Source organism: Benincasa hispida, chromosome 8 (assembly GCF_009727055.1).
Source record: "Benincasa hispida cultivar B227 chromosome 8, ASM972705v1, whole genome shotgun sequence".
Taxonomy (NCBI): domain Eukaryota; kingdom Viridiplantae; phylum Streptophyta; class Magnoliopsida; order Cucurbitales; family Cucurbitaceae; genus Benincasa; species Benincasa hispida.
The window spans coordinates 56,220,424-56,247,297 of record NC_052356.1 but is presented as its reverse complement, the minus strand read 5'-3'; the positions used below and the strand labels follow the sequence as shown (position 1 = coordinate 56,247,297).

At 36.7% G+C, this 26,874-nt stretch overlaps 1 protein-coding gene across 1 annotated transcript in view; it reads right to left on the bottom strand.

Annotated features, from left to right (window-relative positions):
* Positions 1 to 5,252: 5,252 nt before the first annotated feature.
* Positions 5,253 to 26,874, bottom strand: part of LOC120083082 (extra-large guanine nucleotide-binding protein 3-like) — a 30,698-nt gene continuing 9,076 nt past the window's right edge. Inside the window, exons 3-8 of the mRNA XM_039038621.1 lie at positions 25,758 to 25,862; positions 25,498 to 25,674; positions 24,879 to 25,071; positions 6,885 to 7,129; positions 6,200 to 6,369; positions 5,253 to 6,113 (exon numbers count right to left, since the gene is read on the bottom strand). Of these exons, the coding sequence (XP_038894549.1) occupies positions 5,528 to 6,113; positions 6,200 to 6,369; positions 6,885 to 7,129; positions 24,879 to 25,071; positions 25,498 to 25,674; positions 25,758 to 25,862 (1,476 nt within the window). The 3' untranslated portion in view covers positions 5,253 to 5,527. The remainder of the gene's footprint in view (positions 6,114 to 6,199; positions 6,370 to 6,884; positions 7,130 to 24,878; positions 25,072 to 25,497; positions 25,675 to 25,757; positions 25,863 to 26,874) is intronic.

Below are 26,874 nucleotides of genomic sequence, written 5' to 3'. Positions count from 1 at the left end.
TCCACTTTTCTGCTTTCATTTTTTTATTTTTTTTTAAGAAATTTTGTTGTAGCATTCAGGTTTTTTAAAAAAAAAAAAAAAAAGTTTATAATAACATCTTTTTCAATGTTTCTTTTCCATCATCCAGAAGAGTTAATTGTTCTGTTTCAGATATTTTTTCTACGTCTAGATGAAATATCATCTCTCTCTTTTAATGTATGTCCTCTTTTTCAATTTGTTCACTTTTCAATCATATAGGGTTCTTTAATGTATTTTTATATGCTTTTATAGTTTTTTTTACCTATATATATAGACTCATCTACTGATTCTCAAATATTGAAGAGGATGAAGAAGACCTTGCTTTTGAGGTTCAACAAAATTCAAACAATTTAGAGGTTGACATAATAAAGTGATATAGAAGAGAGTGATTGACTATTTTTATTTTTTTGTAATTTTTTTCACTTTTTAATTTTTGTAAATGTACAATTAATTTAGGGGTTAATAATAATTTTTATTATCTTCTACATTCTTTTATACTTTTTTTCTATTTTCATAATCTTTTGAGAGATTTCAGTTTTTAGGATTTTGATTAAAAAAATAATATTTCGTTTAAATTAAAATTTTAAAAAAATAAAAATGAGAAAGATATAATAAAAAAATTTGCCCATTGATATATGAAATATTTTTATTTTAATTATAAAGATTAAATCATTCTTTAACGCCCTCTATTTATTATTTTAAAATTACTTTTAGATTTAGTTTTGAATCTTTCACATTAATTTTTTATTAAAAAAATTTATCAACTACTACATTAACCAATTCAAAGGATTCGTCTTATCACATCAACTAATTCAAAATAAAATCAAATTAGTATTTGAAATCTAAATTGGCTAAATTAAACCTTCAGTTTTTCCTCCGCTATCTTATCTTCCTTTTATTCTTTTTTTTTTTTAACTAATTTTAATAATTTTGAATTATTTTGCTTGAATGTTTTATATATATATATATATATATATATATATATTTTAACTCTATGCCCATATTACATCATCCGAATTTTTTTCCCACCTTCAATTTTACTACCATAGGTATCTTTTAGTTTTCAATTTTTTTCTTTTTATTTTAAATTAAAATTTAAAATTGAAAAGATAATCAAATCATTCAAATAAAAAATATCATTATTTTGTTCATATTAAAGTTTGAAATAATGAAAATAATCAAATCATCTCATAAAACAAAAAATATTTTTTTTACTAAGATGATTATCACACATTTTAAAAAAAAAATAGTACAAAATATTTTAGTTTATATGTTATTTTAAACCTGTTTAATTTATATATTTTTAATAATAAATTTTAAACTTAATTAAAAGGCCTATTATTTTTTTCACCAAACATCCAAAATTTTATAAATGTTTATTCGTAATGTATTCAAAGAATAAAATTCTCTTATCCATAAATTAAAGTTATACTATGAAAATTTTATAATTAAGTTCTCTTTTTAAACTTTATGCAACACGTAGAATGTACATAGTATCAAACTAATAAAAGAAAAAAGAGGTACATAAGTGTGGATTTGAACAATGGGGCTTGGACTAAGAGGCAAAATACGACACGTCCTACAGCTATAGCAATTATCGCTTATGTCATTTAAGGGAAAAACAATGTAATTATATAAAAATTAGGGAAAATATTCTAAATGAAAAAACGCTAAAAATATTTACAAATAATAGCAAAACATCACAATCTATTTGCGATGGATCGCAATAAAGTACTATTTGTGTCCATCATGACACAGATAGATACAAACAGTAGTCTATTGCGGTCTATGATAGATAGACAGTGAAATTTTGCTATTTTTTAAAAAATATTTTGGTTCATTTTCTTATATTACAAAATAGTCCTAAAAATTAACAACAATTTTTTTATATCCAATTAACTCAGGATTCTTGTACGGATGACTCAAAATTGGATAAAAAAATGTCAAATGACCCAAATTTTAAAAAAGAAAATGTTGAATGACCCTTTGTTAATGTCAAATTCAGGTGAAATTATCAAGATATACTCATGCACATGTGGAAAGTATCTCGCTTTCATTCTATCTTTATATCACTAGCTCTCTCTCTTCTCTCTCGCTCTCTGTATATCTCTTACTCTATATATATCTCTCACTCTCTTTCTCTCTATATCTCCCGCTCACTCTCTCTATATATCTCTTGCTCTCTTTGTCTCTCTCGCTCTATCTCGCTCTCTATATCTCTCGCTCTATCTCGCTCTCTATATGTAACGACAGGATCTTTACATACTATGGTCCGACCGCTACGATATGCATGCTTAGACTTTTCTATTATGAGATGAGTTTTGGTAAAAATCTCAAAAGAACATATCTAAGATTTTATTAATTAGGTAGAAAACTATATAAAAAGTTATTTTACAAAAAGCCAGAATCCATAAAACACTAGCGTAGTCATACAAAAATGCATATGCCTATAATAGTGAGTTTGATGGTTGGCAATTTGAGCGACGTCCAGTTCTGCCACCTACGCTGTGTCCTTACCTACAAAGTCTGTAAAAATAGGATAAGTATATAATATACCCAGTAAGTAGTTCTCACATAGGGTAGTGACCAAATGTACAATCACATGCAATATGTTCTGAAAACATATGATTGGGACCGAAAACGTATAATAACATGTGGTGGTCGGTTATGCTTCTAACGTAAATTTCTCCGCCATGATAGGAAGATGAGGACTTAGGCGGAAACTAGCCCATCTGATGATTAGTGGGTTATGCAGTCAGTAGGGCCAGAGTCGAATCCAACATCAACCATTAACATAAACGTAAGATTGGACTAGAGGGGTGCAACCATACATACCCTGTTAGTCCCTATCATAATCGTGACATAGAATTGGGTCTAGAGGGGTGCAACCATACATGTCCTGCTAGCCCTAAAATAATCTTGACATAGAATTGGGTCTAGAGGGGTGCAACCATACATACCCTGTTAGTCCCTAGCATAATCTTGACATAGAATTGGGTCTAGAGGGGTGCAACCATACATGCCCTGCTAGCCCTTGAAGCATAACCTTTATCTAATTAAAATTTAATCTTATGAACAAACATAATGCATGTAATGCAACATAACATGTAATGCAACATAAAATTTAATCTTGTCGACAAATATATTTTAAACATGTAATGCAACATAACAATCACATAATTATGCAACATATTAAAGGTACACTACCATGAAACACTGGTGAGATAACTACCTTGACTGCGATTCTAGTTATTTCTTATTATTCCCTATGGTTTGATCAATAGAGCTTTCCCTCTTAAACTAGAAGGAAATTTGGGCAGCACCTCACCAAGCTTTTATCTCTTCTAACCTCACAGAACTTCCTCACTCATACTTACTTTCACACGATTCTTTGTTACTGAGATTTGTTTGAGAATGGGTTAAATCTTCCGGCAATGGGTCCTATTTATAGTGGTTTTCGGCTCTTCTCAATGTGATAACTCATCCTACAAATGGCTTCTTTAAAATTACTTAGGTTTAAGAATTTCTCTTAATAAGACACCTAATTTTGGCTAACGTTTGCCCTTACGTCTTCAACATTTGTTTGTATTCAATTTTAGGGTTCTCCATGTATAATCTATAAGATCGTGGCCAAATTTCATACGCTATTAATCCACGCTCTGTCCAAATCTCGCTCTTTTATTCTCAGAATACTCGCTCTCTCCAGCTTTCTCGCAGGTTTTGGCTCTCGCGACCTCTCTCCTCGCTTTCACATGTCTCGCTCTCGCTCTCCGCTCTCAATTCTCATCCCACTCTCGCTCTTGCTCTTGCTCTCGCTCTTGCTGCACCTTGCTCTCTCCCACTGATCTCGCTGAGAATTCGCGTCTTTACTCTCGCTCTCTCCAATTTTCTCTCCAATCTCGGTAGTTTTCACGCGTGGTTGCCTTCACTGCTTGTGAATTCCACTTCTTCTTTTTAACTCTTTCAAATTTTAAAAGTATATGGGCAATTAATTCACCTCCAATTCTTCCAATGAGTAGTGCCAAACAAAAAGTTATCTACTGCCCGTTAGCTAGCGTCCAACTTCTAATTAATCCTCCCTAATTCTACTCCCTTATTCATTATTTTTGGATAATGAATACCCATTCTAAATTTTCACCCGATTTTCCTATTAAATTTATATATTTTTCATTCTTAATTATATATTTTATTTGTTTTCATGCTTTCTAAATTAGGGCTAGGGTATTACATTTACCACCCCTTAAAATAAAATTTTGTCCTGCTTAATATTTGACATTTAATTTTAATTTCCTGTATGCGTACAAATCTGGGTCGTTACACTATATCTCTCGCTCTTTACCCGTCTCATTCTTGCCCTTTCTCTCGCTCTCACTCTCGCTTTCTCTCCGTTAGATCACTTTCTCTCTTGGTCTCACTCTCACTCTCACACATCATTGTTTGAATTGGAATCGACACCCATGGCTTCAACTCCTTAACTCTGAAATGCCCATAATCTCTAATCTTCTCCAAGTTTCCCAAATCATTCAAAGTACGAAATCTAGCTTCAAAGAATAGAGTCGAGATTCAACCGTTGGCTGCACATCATTAGTCAGAGCTATGCCAGAGAAGAAAGAAAACCCATTGGAAAACGAAATCATGCTGAGGAGGTGAAGAAAATCGTGTGAACGAAAGAGGAGAAAAAGACATGTGTAACTTCACTTGTCCATGACATCAGAGAAGATTACTTGGTATTTTTTCAAAGCCATGTCATTTTCCATTTTGGCCTTTAAAATGGGTTGGCTTTGCAATTAATTGGCTTAAGCATCGTTATTCGGACCATTCTGGGGCCATGATTTCTGTGTCCGCTCACTTTTTTGACATTGTATTTGATACCCCTTTTGCGGAAGTTCGAGCCACCCTTGAAAGTCTTCAATTGGCTAAAATAGTCAATTGCTGTCAAATTGGTATTGAATCCGACTGTTTGAATGAATTCATTTGTTAAAAGGAAAATTCTGCTCTGTCAGCGAGATCTCATATTAGTCCGTAGCAATCTGGGACATCTGGAGCTCATTTGAAGTTATTTCGTTTTCTCATATCCCCGAGACTGTAATTTCAATTTAATTATTTAAACCTTAAAGTTAAGTCTATCATTCAGCATGGATATGATGATAAAGATAAAAATGAAATAAAGGAGATAACAATAACCCTAGCAGCTGAAGCTTGACTTGGTTTCTCATAATTTAGTACCTGGTACATAATCAATCAATAAGAGCTTGCTTTTTATTGCTTAATTTAAACAAGGTACGCTTGCTATACAGACAACAAATCATCCCAAAATCCACCCAAAAAAAAAAAACCTGCCGTATCAAAGACATTCCCATTTTTCCTCAATCTATAAACCATGATATTCATTTAGAATTCAAACCAAAAGTGAAAATTGGAAAACCCTATCATAAAGTTTTCAATTGAGAACTAAACCAATTCCACTGCTCGTTCCACCTTGCAGAAGAACCACAACTGCCCAGCTGTCTCAAGTAACTGGATTCATGCCTGGTGAGGAACTTATTTCAGTGCTATAAAATGATTCGTCTCCAATGATATTGTACATATTATCGTCTTTCTCTTCTTCCCATTTGAGAACCTCTCGAATATATCTAAATGCATCATCCACTGAAGCACGTTCTCGAGCTCGTGTGTGCCAAACAAACAACTTTTGGCCACTAATGGAGAAATATAGCTCCTTGAATTTCACTGCAATGTAATAGTATGCTTGTTGTGCCAATGTCTGATTATTGTTGTGTGGTTTTACAGGGCAGAAGTCCTGGAACCACTCACAAGTCGACAATGGAACCTGATTTATCTTTTCCTCAAACGCATCATACTTGTTTAACAGCAGCAGGAAAGGAGTATTCCCAAAACAAGGATGCCTCACCAAATGCTCAAACAAGTTTCTACTAGCCAGCATTTTATTCTGCAGAGGACCATTACTATGGCACCACATCTGGTCATAGTCACTCAAGGAAACACAAAATATCATGGCCCTCACGTCTTCAAACATATCTAACCATTTGCAACCATCAACCAGTCCTTTGGAATTTATTTGAATTAGTTGATATCTGTGGCAAGAAAAAAGAAACATAAATGTGAGAAAAAGAAAAATGAGTGAAGAAAAGAACACCAGGGGAAAAAGAAACTTTTTTACTTCGTTAATGGAGGGGGCAGTTCTAGATTTTCACCATATAATTCAGACATGGGGCTCCTATCATCAAAATAGAACTCCATAAAAGCGAGGCCATTGCTTTGACCGACTCCTTCAGCATACAAAATATCCTTATCAGAAGGCTCGTATTCATTGCTTGATATCTCTATCACCTGCAGAAACATCCATTGAAGATAATGAATTGGATACCCACAAATTATAATTATATACTTTTGAAGGTTGGGGGAGGGTGGAAATAAAGTTCGAGAGTCACCTTTAGACAATACTCATTGTGATAAACCACAATTCACATAATCCAATAAACTATGGTGATAACAACAAAGCAAGGAATGTGAGAATTTCCATCCTCCACCAAGAGCAGTTTATAGAATTCGATAGTAGAAAGTAGTCGACTATTATTGATTATAGAACAAGGATTTCTTGTAATTTAATGCAGAAATCTAGTATCCTGCACTTGACGTAATACAATCTCATTACTTTTGCCTGTATTTAAAGATTTGTTCACTGTGTGTCAAGCAATTAGTTTTATGGTGGTTATCGTGAATATTACAAGGATACAGAGCAGTTTTCCATCCTGTTTTCTCCCTTCAGAATGGGGAAAAGAACTGTCAAGGTGTTGGTGCATAATTGAAAAGTTACAATATAATTTTTGAAAAAAGATGCATACCCGATCAAGAAAATATTTTGTAACATCAGGAAGGCTGTGCAATTCATCTCTTCTCCTGTATGTTTCCTGAAGTGCAGAATCTTTCCACATTTCATCCACAATTGGAGCATATTCACGAGTGGCAGCAGGAAAGAAAGCATCCAAGTCACCAGTAGCCATAATATTCAATAACCAATCAGAAAAGTGCTTAAATCTCTGGTTGATTGAATATATACATTGCTTACTTTCTGTTACTCCTGTTTCAGCTGCATATATTACACAAATCAGTCAACACATAACGTACTCACCAAAGATTGGCTGGTTAATTTCTATATTGCTTCCCGTTTCTACCCTCAAGTCTCTACCATATAAATTTCAGAATGTTCTTAAGGTGCTCTGCAGCTAAAATTAAAATGGTAAAGGCCAGAACCCCAAAATTCACAAATCAACAGTATCATTTCTCAACTTCAATATTGAATCAACAGAGGGGCTGATTGGAATTCATATTGTTCTTAATGAGAAACTAAACTTTCATTAGATATTTTTTTTTAAAGAAAAGGAGGCTGATAACTGGCAGAAATGTCAGTTATTATAAGCCTTTTATTTAGAATTATGAGGGCTAATAAGTAGGAAATGCGGTGATAATACTTAGAATTTGTGAAGAATTGAGTTTTGCGTCGATTAGCACCTAAATCCTCACTGACCCCAATATTATGCATTACTCCGTGCCAAAGTGTCTATTTTTGTAGCTATCGCAGGAATCAAACACATGCGTTAGAAATAAGCAATCGCAGACAAACGCATGCACTGAAGCTAGGTGACCACAAAGACAAACGCATGCGCTGAAAACCGAGCTATCGCATAGACGAATGCATGCGGTGATCGCATGCGTCCATCGCATGGAAGTTGCGGTGATCGAATGCGTCCATCGCATGGAAGTTGCGGTGATCGAACGAATGCGGTAATCAATTGGAAATTGCGGCCACGGTGTGACAACCATAATAGAAGGATGATCGCAAGATGGGTAGAATGCGTTGATACTTTAGCTGAATCAAGCTCGGATTCATACCTTGGGAGTATCAACAAGATAAGACAATGTGACATTGCCCATACCGCGACAAAGGCAGCAGTGAGACATAACGCAATCATGATAGCTATCGGCGTTTAAACCCTATAAATAGCCCCTTCGACCTTCATTTCAAAGCATCCGAACTTCTGCCTCAAGGCAAAGGTTTGCGATCACAGATAAAAGCTTGAGCAAGATTTTCAGTGAGAATTCTTCACCTCCACAAACCAGACCGAGTGACGACCGGAGCTTTCACCGAAGATAGAGCTCGAGAGAGACATCTCCACCATTCATCCATGGCACCACCGGCAGCCTTGACGCAGAGTCCATTTCTCTTCTAACCTCTGTATTGTATTACATTTTAGCTTAAGATATTAAGACATTATGTAATCAATGCATCTCTTGATTCCTTCAATGCCATCTTCTTCATCATCTTTATCTTTATCAACATTTACCTTCATCGTTTATTTATCAAAGGTGATCGCATATTTAATCGTGTAGCCTAGAGATAGGACGCATGTAGCAACCTACCGAGAGGTGTGCATTGTGCGAGTATAGTGAATTAATCCTCTTTGCTTGGTGAAAGGCTGTAGCAACACTTGTCTATGGGTTGTTGCATTGCTTGTCTATAAGTTAAATAGTCGCGTCTAACTGCCTGAGAAGGTAAGAGATGGAACGTACTAAAGCAAAGTATGCATTGTTCCTAGAGATAGGCACAATCTTATGTTCGACGCAACCATGCACTATAGAGATATAGTCATGCGGCTGATCACCGAGAGGTGTGCGATGCATTAGTGTGACGAGCTGGGATTACTCGAGCGATTTAAGATAATAAATATTACTATGCGTTGATGGTTGTTGTGTATCTACCTATTCTCATCGCAAGTCTTCTATTGCTCAATCTGTTTAGATAGGAGTAGGAGTAGTGTGTAAATCAATTAAACTTCTTTTTATTTTTATTCTTCGCCTCAAATGCATTGCTTCACAAGCATTATTGAGTGACAAGTCCCTGTGTTCGACCTTGGATTCCCCGAGAAACTTGCGTTTGCGTTATACATGGCGCGAGCGTAAGAAAACTTGTGATAGGAATGCGTGGTCATTGCATACTAGATTAATGCATTTTCATTCCAACGCATGACCTCTGACGCATGGGCGTAAACGCACAGCTTAAGCCATGTCTAACGTATGATTGCGTGTGCAACCCCATCCCTAATTTTCCTCCAACAGGGGCTATACCCCACTACACCCAAAAACGAAAAAACAAACAAACAGAAAAGATGGCAAGCAATGGTTGGCTATTAAGATTGTGTGTGTGCGCATGTGTCTAAATATATATAATGGAAAATTTTGAAAAGATTCAAAAAAGTCTGCTTCAGGACTTAATAGGATTATATCTTCATCTTCCATAACTTGCTTTAAATAAAAAAAGATCAACTGGATTGAGAAAATCACTCACAAATAAAGTGTCATAAACTATATTTGGAGTGTCTAAAACTTCAATGTCAACAAAATGAAGATAAATATTTCCTATGATTTTATTCTTAATTTCAATTGTTGCTGGCATTAAACCACAAACATTATGTTGGACTTGAATTTGAGCCATCGAGCAAAAGATCATATTGAAAGTATCAGCTGCTATGCTAACAAGACTACAAAAATATGCCCCAATAGCTTGAAAATTCTCACAACACCAATAGTCCGTTAGGCTTTCCATAAGCAAGACATACCAAAGAAGGGGCAAGAAAGAATTTCACATGGTTATTTTTCAGAGTGGGCGCACGTTGTACATTGTGAGGGAGCTTTTTGGCTGTAGAGTTATATGGGGTTTATCCTTGCCTTATGTTTCTTTTATGCTTTTCATTAGTACTGTTTGGTTTCTGAATTTGGAGAGAACCAACTCTCTCAAATAGCTGGGGGATATTGTCTTTCAAAAAAAAGATGGCTCTCCCTTCTCTCCTCTCTCCTCTCTCCCCTTTCCTTTCCCTTCTCACTGCCAACCTCGGTAGTTCTCCAACCAACTAATCAGATGCTCGGAGAGACGGCTCGACATCTTCACCCCCTCCCCCAAACTTTTACCATTGAGACATCTATTGGCATCAAGATCACTGAAGCTTCTAGGGAGAAATCCTTCACTGAGAATCCCTCACATGGCTCCACAACACTTTTTCTTCGTTGGTTGAAGCACCATTGAACCAAAATTCTTCATTAAGTCTAGACTAATGGAGTATGATCTATGGGTGGAAAAAATATCTAACCGGAAGGCCCTTTTTGCCAAGATAGTCAAGCTTGGTGTAAATAGAGGGTTAAATAAAATTATCTTACCAGGAGGCAACAACAAAGTTGGGTGGAATAGTTTCCTCCCTCTTCTCAGTGCACCAACCAAACACAGTCCAACAACAAACAGAAACCCAGCTATGTATCATCAGCTACCTCCAACAAAGAAGCTCTCCATGTTCTGCCAAAGACTAGTGATCAGCCAAAAATCCCCATCAGACAACAACAAAGACTAGTGATCAGCCAAAAATCCCCATCAGCAACAACCTTCTTCACAATCAGATTCGAATGAACTTGCAGCTTTCTACCCAGAAAAATCCATCATCATCTATCGAAAAAACTTACACGAAAATTGGCATAAATACTTAGCGCTTTACAAAAGGGTCGGATTTTGGCTCCATTAGCCCACTACAACCCAACAAGGCCATCTTGGCAGTCGAAAATAGGGAACAATGGTTAATTTTAAGCAACATATGTGATTGGTATAGGGTTGGATCATTTAAGGTGAAATTTGAGCCTTGGAGCATTAAAGCCTATTACAAGATTCAGATGGTGCCCTCTTATGGAGAATGGATAAAAATAAAAAATCTCCCCATTGATAGATGGTCCCATGAATCCTTCAAATTTTGATGTAGCCTAGGAGATGAAAGAAGAGGAATCTCCAATATAAAATCAAAGTTTTTATTATGAATCGAAAGTTGTCAATATAAGAAGACAATCTCTCTATTTATAGAGAATTGGAAAGCAAACTAATCCTAATCCTAATTAATAAAAGAAACTAATCCTAATATTAATTAGTCAAAGAAACTAATCCTAATCCAAATAAACCAAGGAAACTAATCCTAATTCTAATCAATCATGGAAACTAGAGTTCAATAATACAGCAAAGATTAGAGCGGCGGCGACTAGAGTTCAATAATACAAAACCCTAGAGCTCTAATACCATGTTAAATTTGTACATTATTGAATAATTCAGAGCAATTCAGAGTACATAATCAACCTTCTACTAGATGAATAAATAGACACCAATAAACCAATAAAGGAAAATACATAAATGGAAAAATACCAAAAAAAATAATAATGGAAAATAAAATAATTAGGAATAAACCCTAATTTCCTTTTAACAATACTATTGGGAATTTGAATGTTTGTGACATTAGAAGTAAAGAAAGCAAAAGATTTGGACAGTTTTGAGTGTGACACATGATTTAACATGGGATATTTGGCACATGAGCGTTTCCCTTTCCGTAAGGCTATAGAAATGTCAAGATCTGAGATGGAAGTTTCACCTATTGGATTTTCTGATCTTGGTTCCGACTCTTGACAGATCCGGGGAGTGACAATTTCAGGTTCTTGATGGCTTATCCTTCTCTCATATGCTTGCCCAAAGAGTTTCATTGACTCCAAGCGTGATCTGTTTTCAGAATAATGATGCTGTTTTTTTTTTTTTAGAAAAATTTTGAGTATGCACATTTTCTAAGTCAAATTCGAGAGTTTTGGATGGAGTATCTTTACAATTTATTTGTGACTCAGGACTTACTCCTAGATTCTGACTTCCATGTTTTAAATTCGAATTTATATCTTATACTACCTCAACGAAATCATCTTTTCCACAACTAAGGAATTCTAGAGTATTCTTTCCTGAAGAACTATTAGGAGTTTTGGCAATAACTTCTAGATCTTGTGGTGGTATGGGTGGTAAACTTAGTATTTCTATGGATTCTAGATTATTCTGAGTGTTTTCATTTCCAAATTTGATTTTGTGTATTCTCCCCCTGAATCTGAATTGGAAAAAAAATGTTGTTTTTCAAAAAGTTGTACATCCATAGAAACAAAAAATTTCCTAGTTGTAGGATCATAACATTTGTATCCTTTTTGGTTTGGAGCAATACCTACAAAAACTCATTTTCTTGCTTTTGGATCTAATTTACTAGTACCCTTATCAGCATTTTTAATAAAAATTGTGCATCCAAATATTTTTAGATCCATTGAATTTATTAATTTTGGTTTTTGGAAACTCTTTTTTGGAGAACTTGAATCGGAGTTTTAAAAATTAAAACTCTAGATGGTATTTTATTAACCAAATATGTGGAGTGTAACACAGCTTCACCTCAAAGATATTTAGGTATATTCATAAAAATATGAGAGTTCTAGCTACTTCTAACAAGTGTCTATTTTTCCTTTCAGCCCTACCATTATGTTGTGGTGTATCATTGCAAGAACTCTATTGGATTATCCCGTTCTCCATAAAAAACTTCCAAGAACTTGAGCAAAATATTCTCTACCGTTATCACTACGAAGAATTTGAATTTTAGTATTAAACTAAGTGTAAACCATATGGTAAAACTGTTTGAAAATGCTCTCTACCTCCAATTTCCCCTTTAGCAAATAAACCCAACAAACTCTAGTATGGTTATCTATGAAAGTTATAAACCATCTTTTATCATGACATGTTCTAACTCGTGAAGGGCCCCATATATCAGAGTGAATTAATGTAAATGGCCTAGATGCTTGATATGGATGTGGAGTATATGAGCTTCAATGATGTTTTGCACATGCACAAATTTCGCATTGGAAAAGTGACGGTTCTTTATTACGAAATAAGTTTGGAAACAATCTTTTTAAATAAAAGAAATTTGGATGACCTAGTCTAAAGCCATAAATAAATTTCATCATTACTACAAACAAACATTGTTTGGAGGCATGAACTTCTTTGAGCTTCTTTATTTGAGTTGGACTCCTCATCCAGAAAATAGAGACCACCACTTTCCCTAGCACTGCCAATCATCTTCCCCAAGGCTAGGTCCTGAAATTTACAGAGTGAAGATGAAAAATTGGAAGGGCATGCTAGGTCTTTTCTGATTTTTCTTATAGATATAAGACTATAAGTCAACTTGGGAATATGCAAGACATTAGATAAGACCAAAGACAATGATATTGAAATGTTACCAACACCAGCTATGGTAGAATAAGAACCATCGGCCATTCTCACGTTTTTATTTCCTGCACAAGGTTTATAAGAAGAAAAAAAGGCTAGACGAACTAGTCATATGATCAGTGTCTCTGAATCTATCATCCAGGTAAGATTTTGTTGTTGAGAGAAGGAAGACACGTAATGTAATTTACCATTTTGTGCAAACGAAAGTGATGGAGAAGTGTTAGGATTGAATAATTTTAGGATTTGTTCTACTTGTTCTGAAGTGAACTGAGATGCAGTTGATTTGACCTGATGTTCTTGTGAATTTTCAACCATAGTATGGAGAGTACGTTCGGCCTTTGGTTTCCATCCTGGAGGCTCAGTGTTTTTAAATGCCCAAGGCGCCTTAAGGTGCAATGGCCCTCTGGAGCCTAGGCGCAAGACGCATGAAAAAGCGCGGGCTTTTTTTTTGTGAGGCACACTATATATAAAAATATTACATTAAAAAGAGAGTATAATTGAAGTTGAAATATGGAAAAAAAGGGACCCAAAATACAAGAAATTTTGCATTTAGGTTTGGTAAACTTGATCCTTTTAGTTAATAAAGAAGGAAAATCCCTAATTATTACTATTTTTTAAAAATAATTGAAAAGCCCCAAGGCACAAGGCTTTGATCCTTGGGGCTTCACAAAAAACATGTGCCTAAGGCGTGCCTTATTTTGTGAGCCTCGCTTTTCCAAGGCGAGGCGCCAGACCTGCGCCTTAGGCCTCGGCGCGCGCCCGAGTGGGCTTTTTAAAACACTGTGGAGGCTTGCCATGTATTTTCCAACAAGTCTCACGAGTATGCCAAAACTTCTTGCTAAAAGGATCTCCTTGCCTAACTCCTCTAGTAGCTTTAATTCTTCCTCTTGGTCTTCCATTTATGAAAGTGGAGAACTTTTGATTGAAGATGCATCCCATTATCCAAGAGATCCATTTAATATCAAAGTTTTTTCCATGAAGCACCTTCTCGAGGAAGTCCCAATCCACTCTATCAAATTCTTTTTCTAAGTCCAGCTTTAGAATCCATCCTTTTTTCCTTTTAGATCTATAGCCTTCTACAGCTTCATTGGCTATGAGAATAGGGTCAAGAATTTGCCTCTCCTCTATGAACGCACTTTAAGTTGGAGCTACAGTGCTTGGCATGATCCCTTTGAGTCTTTCAGCTAGCAGTTTTGCAATTATTTTATACACAAGGGCCTAAAGTCTTTTACCAAAACCGTATCTTCCTTCTTTTGAATGAGACATATGAAATTCTCTTTAACACGAGTTTAACTTTCCGTCGCAGTAAAATTCGTCGAACAGCCTAGAGAAGTTATCCTCTAGTTGATTCCAAAATTTAAGAACAAATTCTGGTGTAAAGCCATCCAGACCAGGGGCCTTGTTCCTTTCCAACTCATTCACTGCCTCTCTGATTTCTGTAAGGGTGAATCTTGCCACAAGCTGCTCATTTTGGTTTCTTGTTACTCTTGGCCATTCAAGGTTGTATGGTATTGATCGAATCCCTTCACATTTGGAATAAAGAGAGGAATAAAACCCCAAAATAAGATCTTCAATTTCTCGGTAGGATCTAGTTGGGATTCCATGGTCATTGATCAATTCTGCTATCGAAGTTGGAAATAATTTTATATCTGAAATTCTTGGAACTCCCCCTCCCCCATCCCTCCTAGCCTCCTTCCTCGCTTCTTCTGAAACTTCTCCGGCCATTTAGGTTTGCCAATCCCTTAAGCCACTTTTAGTTGTAAGCTGAATAGGCATAGGAGCTATGAAGGTGAAAAGTTGTACTATTAGGGATCATTTTTTCTGTATGTGGCAAGTTGGCAATGGCTTCTTTGTGGAGGATTTGAAAAGAGGCCAGAAAGTATTCTTCTCAATGACAATGCAAAGTGGCTCGACTTCAGCTTGAAAAGGTTATTAAGCAGTCCGACTTTTGAGTTCTTTTAACTTAAAGAAAGAGTAGATCAAAGCGTAATCTGTCTTTCAAAGTTTCGTATCAATGACAGGTGGTTTGTGGAGTGTGCGGTCTGGCCTTCAACAGGTGGAAGGAAGAACATTCACATTCCTTATGGAGATGGCAACTCTGGCTGGCAAGAGTTTAAAGAAATGGTTAGTTTCAATATCAATAGACCCCTAGCCTCCACTGATCAATCTGAAAAGTTGGGTAATCGAAATCTTGCTGCATCAACTGCTGTTTTGGACAAAAAAAAGTTCTTATGCAGCAGTACTTAAACAAGGTGTTTCAAATTTTAAGCATCCCCAAGTTAGTCCTTCATCCTTCTGGGTAAAAATGGAATCTGAAATGTTGAACCTGAATTTGAACTCCTTATTTGTGGTCTCTAGACTGTTTGCTCACCATTCATGGTCCGTTGTGAAGACTGCCTTGGAGGAGCATCTCCAATCTAGAGTGGTAATCAACCCGTTCATGGCTGATAAAGCTCTATTGAAACTTGATTTGAATCAAACCTCTGGTATTAATATTGGAAGTGCACACTGTACCTTGGTGCATTGGTGGTGATTTCAATAGTATACATAGAAGTTGTAGAAGGGTTTATCAAGGCAGAAGACGAAAAATACTCCTCAAGAGATTTCTAACTTCCAACCATGAATAATGTGCCATCAAGTGAGTCACAAGCAAACAAGAATCAAAATTGATGTCCATCTCTGTTTCTTTCCTTATCCAGTAAGAAGACTGAACAAAAGTATCTTTTTTACCCTCGATACAATCTGAAATTTTCAAAATACGAGGTTTAGACGCCAACCGAAGAACCTCAGCATAAGACTTTGACAAAAGAGAATATGACTTCTTATTGACACTTGGATCAAAGACGACTTCAACAACTATTTTCCAAGAGACTAATTGAGTAGAACCTAAAGGAGTACATAAACTTTTACTATCACAGATCATTGACCTAAACACTTGCCATCCTTGTTTATCAACACCAACTGGAACTTGGATATTTTTCCTACCTCCCAAAGATGGCCATATAATGCACTCCACAAACGAAACTCCCGAAGCACAGAATTTTGATAAGCAATTAACCCCTTCGTCAAATTTTAATTTTTTCCAAGAAGAAAGTGTAGACTGGATGGAGAAGTAATTCAGACAAACGTGCTTCTAACCACCAAGTGATCATTGCAAATGAAAGGAAAGCTTTTTGGAATGAGGTCAGTTCTCTCTGTTCTCTCCTCTCTCCTCTCTTCCCTCCTTTCCTTTCCGATCATCCTCCGGCAACTTTCTCTCTTCCCTACCATCATTCCTTTCATCAGAGTTATACTACTCAAGATACTACCTTATGGAAATAGAAAGTTGTAACGTGAATGGATACTCCTTTTGTATTTGGACCAAGTATAATCAGTACTACATTCAGGACATGGAAGCTTGTAGGGTGCTGTCCCTCTCAAGGGCACAACTGAGATGATTTGTGGAGCAAGCATCCAAGCTATTAGCAAATTCGAGTAAACTTTATTTTCTCAGCAACGACAGAGGTTGCGATGGAGTCACAAGGTTATCCAAGTTCAGGGATTTTTCTGATTGGGTTTTGAGATTTGTTGTGTGGCCATCAACCGGAGGTCGGTTTTTTATTCATGTCCTAGAAGGTCCTAAGCAACAAGGTTGGCATTCTTTCATCAGTATGATTAAAAGTTTCTTAAAAAAAAGTGAGGATTCACGTCTGCTATCAAAGAAGATTCCAACAGCCCCTGCTTATCCCACCATAGCTACATTAGTGCCAAATTCTCAGGTCAAAAATGGAACAAGTTTTGCGGATGTGGTAAAAGGAAAAGGAGATCTCAAGTGCAATACCCCAGATTCATCAACCAAGAGTGACAACAAACAGAAGCAGCCCTCAGCTCCGTCCTCATTTAAACAAGCAAGAAGGCCTTTTGGGTCCAAAAGAACTCCGAAGTGCTCAAGGAAGATTTCAACAACTTATGGATCATCTCGAGGTTATTTGTATTCAATGATTGGAAGGAGATTTCAAAAGTGATGAAACAAGCCCTTCAATCGGATGTCATTATTAATCCTTTATTTGTAGATAAAGCCATTATCAAAGTCGATCAAGGAACCCTTGAAAAGTTGATCGAAGAACTAGGTAAATGGAAATCAATCGGTCCCTACCATTTACTTTTTGAAAAATGGAACAAAAATAAGCATGGTAGGCCTTTGGTTATGAAAGGTTTTGGGGGGTGGATCTCAATAAAAAATCTACCTTTAGACTATTGGAACAGAAGCATCGTTGAAACTATTGGAGCCTACTTTGGAGGGCTTGAGAATATTGCATTAGACACTCTCAATCTTACCAATTGTGCTGAGGCAAGAATTCAGGTTGCTAGAAATTTGTGTGGTTTCATGCTAGTAACGACTGAAATAAAAGATGAGACTAGAGGAAGTATCTTTTTGAATTTTGGAGTTATAGAATGTTTAGACCCTCCCGCAAGAGTTAAAGATGAGTTATTTGTACATAAATTTTCAAATCAGATTGATTTAGTCCGATTAAATCAAGTAATGAAGGACGAAGGAATCACAGTCAATGAATTGAAAGATGAATGGTCATTTCTTGAATCCAAGCAGTCTAAACCAGAATTCTCAAGGAATCCCTATGCTTTTCTGAAAAAAGTTCCACAACAGTCACATAGGAAGATGAAAAGTCCGTCTTCAATAGTTGGTGCACAATTCTCTCAGGAAGATGAAGAGTCCTCCCAGAGGAGGCTGCAGAAGTCAGATCAACCACTTTGTGTTGGAGTGAATTCCCCTTCGGCAGTTGAACGGTTCTCTTTTGAAGAAACACGGAATACGAAGCATCACCCTCATGTGGGAGGCGCATGACACTCAGAGGAAGCTGAAGAGTCACCTGCTTTAAAGAGAGAGGAAAAAACGGGCAATTCATATTCTAATCGGCCCCCCTCTCCCTCTTTGGTCAGTGAAAAGTCCAAATTAATTATTAACACTTCAACACAAGACATTAATGACGCAGTTAATCATTTGGAGAAATTAGCCAGTCAGCCCTCTAGCATTCAGCTTTACATTGCAGACCAATTTAGTTCCCCGACAACTCAAAAGCCTCTGAAAGAATTTGAAGACGAATCAGCCTCAATCTCTAGGCAGTGTACGCGCCTCTTCAAACCCTTCCCCAAGCACTTTGCAAGAAGACGAAGGTCCTCCTTTAAATCATGGTCCTTAATCGCAAACTCAGATCTTCTTGAGGATTGTTGTGCCAGGATTCAAATTCCATATGCCAAGATGGAAAGGTTAGTTAAACTTACTTCTAAACAATCTTCATCTACTCCTCAACTTCTCAAAAATTCAAACCCAACTTTTCCTTTCGTGCAAGGCTCCTCCATTGAGTCTCTCAATCCAAGAAGACTCTCACAAGGTTTTGATGAAGCTTCAATCGTCAGTGTTAGCAGTGAAGATTTAGAAAATGAGGAACATGATTTCAACCACAAGGATGATGAAGATCTAGTTGGAGCCGACATGGATTTGAATCTTCTGTTTCACAGTGATGAAGATCAGGAGACAGAAGCATTAAAAGTCTCTATTCCAGCCCCCCCCCCCCAAACCTTTTCTAACTTACCTCAATAGCTCAACTCCTTCTTGGGAATCTGTGACATTATCTTGGCTTAATCAGGACTGGAACTTTGTCGCTCCTACAGAAAATTTTGATATAAGAGTCTCAAATGAAGATCATCTCATGGAATATTAGGGGTCTTGGTGATAAAACAAAAAGGTTGGTTATAAAGAGATCCTGAACAAAGTAAATCCGAACATTGTTTTGCTTCAAGAATCGAAAAAGGATAGTTTCGACCTTCCATCCATAAAAAGCTTATGGAGCTCAAAGGAAATGTGTTGGGCTTTTGTGGAATCGCAAGGTAGATCAGGAGGCATTCTGACACTGTGGGATGAAAGCAAGTTATCAGTCTCTGAGATTGTTAAGGCAGAATTCTCGTTAACAATAAAATACCATACCATTTGCAAGAAAGTGTGTTGGATAACAAATGTTTATGGTCCAAACAACTACATAGAAAGAGAGATTGTGGTCTGAACTATCATCCCTAGCTGAAAAATGTGAAGATTCTTGGTGTCTCGATGGAGATTTTAACTACATTCGAAGAAGACAAGAAAGATATCCATTGGGGAGAACAACAAGAGAAATCAGACATTTTAACAACTTCATTAGAAATTCAAACTTACTTGAAATTCCAATGTCAAATGGAAGATACACTTGGTCACGAGAAGGTGAATTAGTATCAAGATCGCTTATAGACAGATTCTTTATCTCAAACAAATGGGATGATTTCTTTGAGAACTCGAGAGTATCAAGACAAGTTTGGCCAATTTCCGACCACTTTCCACTCTTGTTGAAGCTGGAGCTTTCAAATGGGGACCTTCTCCATTTAGACTTTGTAATAGTTGGTTACTTAACAAGGATTGTTGTAGAATAATTGAAAGATCTTTAAATGTAGAAAGTCAACAAGGGTGGGTTGGTTTTGTTTTCTCAGCTAGATTAAGAAGCCTGAAGCAGGCCCTAAAAAGATGGTTAGCAGAAGAAGTAAAACGACAGAAAGCTAATGAAGATGCACCACGGGAAGAAATAAGAAGAAGAGATACGATTGTGGAAAGTCAAGAGGGTTTCTCAATAGAGGAAGATATAAGAATCTCCTTAAAAGCAGACTTAATATCTCTTTATCAAACAGAGGAAAGAGATCTTATACAAAAAAGCAAGCTGAAATGGCTACAATTGGGGGATGAGAATACAGCTTTCTTCCATCGGTTCCTTGCAGCCAAAAAAAGAAGAAGTTTAATTACCGAGTTGATTAATGATCAAGGAGATCCAACAAAGTCCTTCAGAGAAGTAGAAGCTTTAATCTTGGGATTCTATGGCTGTCTTTACTCAAAATGCCCGGCCTCTCGATCACTCCCTCAGAATTTGGAATGGACAAGGGTCTCTACCGAACAAAATGGTCAGCTGGTATCCAGATTTAACCTAGTAGAAATTAAGGAAGCAATAAAGACGTTTGGGAAGAAACAAAGCACCAGGTCCGGATGGCTTTACCATAGAATTTATATAAGATTCTGGAATTTACTAAAAGACAATCTTAAGGCCATTTTTTATGAGTTTTATCACAATGGAAAGCTCAATTCATGTGTTAAAGAAAACTTCATTTGCCTAATCCAAAAGAAGGCGAGGCAGTCTCAGTGAAAGACTTCAGACCCATTAGTTTATCTACTATAGTCTATAAGATTATAGCCAAAGTTCTTGCGGAAAGACAAATCACGCCTAGCTTAATAGGCCCAACTCAAAGTGCATTCATTGAAGGTAGGCAAATCCTTGACCCGATTCTAATAACAAATGAGGCAGTAGAAGACTACAGAAGCAAGAAGAGGAAAGATTGGATTCTGAAACTCGATCTTGAAAAAGCCTTTGACAAAGTAGATTGGGAGTTTCTTGAAAAAATCCTTCATGGAAGAAACTTCCACCCCAAAAGGATTTCTTAGATTATGGGTTGTATTTCTAATCCAATGTTCTCCATCTTCATAAAAGGAAGACCAAGAGGTAGAATTAAAGACACAAGGGGAATTAGACAAGGAGACACCTCTCTCCCTTTCTTTTCCTTTTGGTTAGTGATTTGCTAAGCGTGTTGGTTGACAGAACCCGGGAAAAAGGCTTGTATGAAGGCTTTGTGGTTGGAAAAAACAAAGTTCAGATCTCCATTCTTCAATTTGCTAATGATACTTTGCTATTTTGTAAGTATGAAGATGACATGCTAGATATTCTTAGAAAATCCATTGCAATTTTTGAGTGGTGTTCCCGGCAGAAGGTTAATTGGGAAAAATCTGCCATTTGTGGGATTAATATAGAAGAATTCAAGTTGAGGGCAGTAGCTTCAAGGCTGAATTGTCAACTAGCACACCTTCCTTTCTTATATTTGGGCCTCCCCCTTGGGGGACATCCAAAAAAAGTGGAGTTTTGGCAGTCGGTTATAGACAAGGTGCATAAGAAACTTGACAAGTGGAGAAGATATAATTTATCAAGGGGAGGAAGAGTTACTCTTTGCAAATCAGTCCTCTCTAATCTACCAATCTACTATATGTCCTCTTTTCTGATGCCTGAAAAAGTGGTTTCAGCCTTAGAAAGAACCATAAGAAATTTCTTCTGGGAAGGTCACAAAGGTGGTAAGATAAACCACCTTTCGAAATGGGAGTTTGTATCTAAAAAACAAGAAGATGGGGGACTTGGGCTAGGAGGTTTGAAGGCTAGGAACTTGGCCCTTTTAGCCAAATGGGGCTGGCGGTTTATGCAAGAACAAACCTCCTTGTGGAGACAAGTTATCACGAGTATTCATGGCAGCAGCCTCTTTGGATGGCACACTTCCGGTAAGGTACATTGTAGCCTTCGCAGCCCTTGGATCAGCATTTCAAGAGCATAGATGAAAGTTGAGGTATTGGCAACCTTTAAATTGGGAAATGGAAACAGAATTTCGTTTTGGCAAGACCCTTGGCTGGAGTATACTCCTCTTAAAGACAGATTCCCTACCTTGTTTGGTTTAACCACCAACCCAAACGGTTCAATCTCAAACCATTGGGATTTTCACACTTCTTCATGATCCATCAACTTCAAAAGATTCTTAAAGGAAGAAGAGATTTTAGAGTTCCAAAATTTATTAACCTTGGTGGTCAAGAAAGAAGTTAATATTAGACAAGATACTCGCATTTGGTCCCTAGAAGCTAATGGCTCCTTCTCAGTTAAATCACTGGTAAACCACCTCTCATTGGCCTCACCACTCTCACCTTACCTTCAAAAAGCTCTTTGGAAGTCCAACAGTCCTAGGCGAGTTAATATAACAGTGTGGATAATGCTTTTCGGAGCTCTTAATTGCTCCTCTGTGTTACAACAGAAGCTGCCCTCCCTTTATATCTCCCCCAATTGGTGTGCCCTCTGCAAATCAGCCAAGGAAGACCTTCAACACCTTTTCTTCGATTATATTTTCGCCACAAATTGTTGGAGAGCACTTTTCAATTGCTTCACCACTTCTTGGGTCTTTGACAGCTCCTTCAAAAGCAACGTACAGCAGCCACTTTCTGGGCCAGCCCTCAAGAAAAGCTCAAATTTCCTATGGATTAATGGAACAAAAGCAGTGCTGGCTGAGATTTGGTTTGAAAGGAACCAAAGAGTGTTCAACGATAAGGAAATTCCTTGGTTTGCTCGGTTTGAGGCGGCAAAGCTTAATGCTTCTCTTTGGTGCTCCCTTTCTAAGTGTTTTGAAGCTTACTCCCTACAAGATATAAGTTTAAACTGGCAGGCATTCATTCAACTGGAAAACTAGCTTCAAAAGTCAATGGACGGCTCTTCAAATTCGTGTGTTCGAATTTTCAGTATTTTTGTCACTTTTGTTGTATTTGTTGTTTTTTGTTTTGTTCTCGGAATTTTGTAGCTTCAGTTTGTAAAGCTTCTGAATGTTCTCGTTTCATAGTTCTTAACCTTATTGGTAGCTTTATAAGGTTCCCTCTGTAACGTTGGATATGATGAGGGCACTATGGGGGTGTCAACCTAGTTGAGATGCCCGGGTGCATCTGCTGATCCTTTGGTTTTGGTTTTGGTTTTGTATTTTGCCTTTATTTTCAAGTACACAACTCCTGTACTCTCTTTTAATGAATGATAAAGGTCATTTTCCTTTCCAAAAAAAAAGAAAGGAAAGCTTTTTGATTCTTGTTCAAGTCTGCCACAAAGAATCCATTACCATTATACCAAGAACATAAGAGGTTCTTATCAATACTGCAACTCTTGATTTCCATTGCTACAAGGATTATAAAAGATTGCAAAGAGAGCCAAGATGAAGAAGATGCTGCCAGAAAAATGATCAGAGACGGAGGAGGGCTATCAGGAAACTGAGGAAAGGATGGGAGGAGAGAAGAGAGAGCAAGCCTTCCAGATGAGATAGGAGATCAAAAGGATTAAAATTGTCTTCAATTGTGTAAAGTGGGTTAAGGTCCTTTAGAATGTTCCTTTGCACATTGTTTTGTTTGCAGACCTTTGGGTTGAAGCTACACGTTCAAGGAATATGTCTTTTCGAAGATAGTGAAGGCTATTGTGATATCTTTCGGGTTCTTCATTCTCTAGCTTCCTGCCCTCTTCTTTTGTTTGATTACATAGTCTTGGCAGCATCTCTGTTTTGTGTGCATGTTCTCAAGATTAGTTGGCATTTAAGTTCTGCTAAAGCTTTGGGTTTGAAAGAGTTCAGCTGTTTATACAAGTCTTTTCCTTGGCTTGCTCACTTTGTTTGAACTCAGGTTCAAGACTCTTCACGTTGTGTTCTGGATTGATTTCCTCTCCTACTTTGTCCTCTTTTCCTTGTATTCCTTTTGGTATTTTTGGTAATTTAGTTTGGTTTCCTTGTCCTTTGAGCATTAGTCTCTTTTCATTTTATCAATGAAAAGTATCGTTTCCTTTACAAAAAAAATTTAAAATCCAACCCCCTGTATCCCTTTATAAATCTTGGATGACATTCTGCTATTCCATTTTTCAAAATGCAAATGAAAATCCTCAAAAGCCGTCCATTTTCCTGGAGATTTAATAAAATTGGCTAAGTTTCCATTGACAACTTTAATCAAAGCCTAAGGAATGGATTGATTAACACTTTGGTTTTGAAATGATCTTCCAAAACCACTGCTATTTTCTTCCAATCATTATGTGCAATAAGTCTTGAAATTACCCATAGTTCATCGAACTCGAACTTCATGATCTTTCCTAATTCTTACTGTCTTTCTTGGACAGTTGGGCCTCAAGGTGACCAACGTGCTGATCAAATTTCATTGGAGTATCAACACCCCTCAATCTAATTCCTTGTGCAGAATCACTATAATATTCCTTTTCATATCATTCAGCTTTGTGCAACCTTCAATTCTGCATGTTCCGAGAGAAATTAGTACCCATCGAAACTGCTCAGCCACTAGTTCACTCACAGCACAGATGTAGTAGATGCCACAACCAAAATAATATACAGACTAATCAATGATGTGGCACCATCCAAGTCAACTGCATGAGTGAAATCGATTAATGATTTCATCTAAATACAGGTTAAATAGTACAGCAAGAACCTTTCGCACATACTATTAAAGATTGCTACAATATGTAAATGTCATCCCCACAATTTGACCCCTTGCTTGCTTACCTAAACTGCTGGATCCATGATGTCTTTGCAGAATAATGAAGTATCATCCCACAAGAAATTTTAGAGATAAATCAACAAATTCTACTCTGCAATTCTGGGGTTAATTAAAAATAAAACCATCGAATAGCACTATCATGAATAAATCCATTCAACATATTTTATTTGTAGGGAACGTGCTATAAATGGTTTATCACTAACCAAAAAATATAAATGCCAATCGTCTAGTACCGTCACGCATCACGGTTGATCTAGCTAGGTCCTGCTTATAAGTGGTTGTTTGTTTTCTCTGTTATGTTGTTTTGGCTATGTTTTTGGAGCTTTTATGTCTCTAAGGTTTGATTTATCTTTTTGCTTAGAATTTATTGTATCTTGAGCATTAGACTCTTTTCATTTACTTAATGAAAAGTGTCAGTTTCCTTTTTTTTAATTAAAAAAAAAAAATTGTGGGTCTCTTTTTATTATAGTGACAGAAAAGGGAGTTAAATTCTTTTCAATGTGGAAACTGAAAGGCTTCTAATTAACAAACGGAAATTTATAAGCAATCCCAGACCTGCAGCATCCTTTTCAGCATCCAATTTCTCTTCTACAGCCGCTCCAGTTTCCTTCTCAATAATAGCTTCTTCTTCAAACCGCTCCCGGCCTTCGAGCAAAGTACTAAGATACTTATATATATTGCTTTGGATCATAAGCTTTATATTCTGAAGCTCTTCTGGAGTGAACTTGTTCCCGTATAAAAATTTGGCCTGTTCCATAGAAACGGGGCAGAAGATACCTTGAGTATTAAAAAGATGCTATGAAATTCCAAATAAAAAATACCAAGAAAGAATGGACTTTCACTGAATTAGAGGACGTCCAAATCATAATTTACCATGAAAAATTCTTTTTTTATGATAAGAAACAAATTTTATTGATGTATGAAATTTACCATGAAAAGTTGACTCGATGATTAAGCAAAACAAACAAATCATCAATATTTTTTATTAGTACTATTTTCTACAACCTTATGTGTCTAGGGTCAGCTTATATGCACTTCACATCAAGATCAAATCATAATAAGTTTCTGTGCCGCTGAAGATGGCATCAGAATCGGAAATGAAATGAAATGGGAGCAATTCTGGAAACTAAAGTAATGCTTAATTGAGGGTAAAAAGAAATAATGTGGCACGTGCCTGCTTAAACAAAGTGCTAGTTCCAGATCCTTCAATCCCAAACAAGAGAAGCTTATCAATTCTCCCATGCTCCAAACCAGACCTGCCAGATATGGTGGTTGGATCTTCTTTGGCTCCATGGAGATTGCCGGGAGGTACTGGAAGTGAAAATAACGAACACAGCAAGCGGGTCGATGCCTGCCTACCAATAGTCATTATATAATCAGCATGATAAGTCTTTACTGCAATTAAAACCAAAAGGTCGATGCAAATGATAGAACCTTTCCCCATATGTTTCCTTTAATATTATTTTGACCCTCTTCCTCATAAGATCCATCATCGTACACCCAGAAATGAGTATCTCGAGGACACTGCACATTAGCCAACTGAAAGAAAAAGAGACAGTAAGAGCAAAGAACGGACATTTTCAACAGAAAAAGCACAATAATGTCCGCTCCTCCCCCATACTCACAGATAAACCCAATACAAAAATGCAATCTCTTTTTCACTACCAAGGATGAAAAGCTAAAGTAGGAGAGCCTGTTAAGTTTTTTTTTTTTTTAGTGAGAAATTTTCAATCATAATTTCATTGATAATGAAATTGTGATTGAGAGCCTGTTAAAGTTAAAGTAGGAGAGCCTGTTAAGAGTGAGAGTTAATAAACTTGCATACTCATTCATTAATGCAAGGCTGTATAAATAGCCACGTGATACAACTGTCAAACAATGGAAAGTAAGAAAGTAAAGCAATAACATTTTTACTTAATGCTACCTCTCAAGATGGGTCAAACACATTTAGAACACCCATCTAGGATAAAAGAGAACTAAAAGTAGAAAGGGGTAAGGCCTTGCAAAAATGTCTCCAATGGAAACTAAATGGGCAACAGCTTGACTTCATCATTCCACTTCCTCTTGGTCCATCACTTTCAGGACTTTTAAAAGAAAGAAGAGATTATAGAGTTTCAAAATGTGTTGAGCATTGTCTCTAAGAAGAAGGTAAGGGAATTGCCAAGATATTTGTTCATTGTCTCTTGAAGCTAATGGTTATTTTTCAGTTAAATCACTAGTTAAGCACCTTTCTTTGGCTTCCCCTCTTGAAAATAGTATAAAGAAAGCTTTATGGAAGTCCAGGAGTCCTCGGAGAGTGAATATTATAGTTTGGATCATGCTGTTTGGGCTGCTCAATTGCTCTTCTGCTCTACAAGAGAAACTGCCTTCTCACAGTTTATCTCCTAATTGGTGTGCCTTATGCAAAGCTGAAGGGGAGGTTCTTCAGCATTTATTCTTTGACTGCACCTATGCAAGTAACTGTTGGAGATCCCTCTTCAAGTGCTTTAATATTTGCTGGGTTTTTGGTAATGACTTCAGAGAGAATGTGCAGCAGATTCTAGTAGGGCCA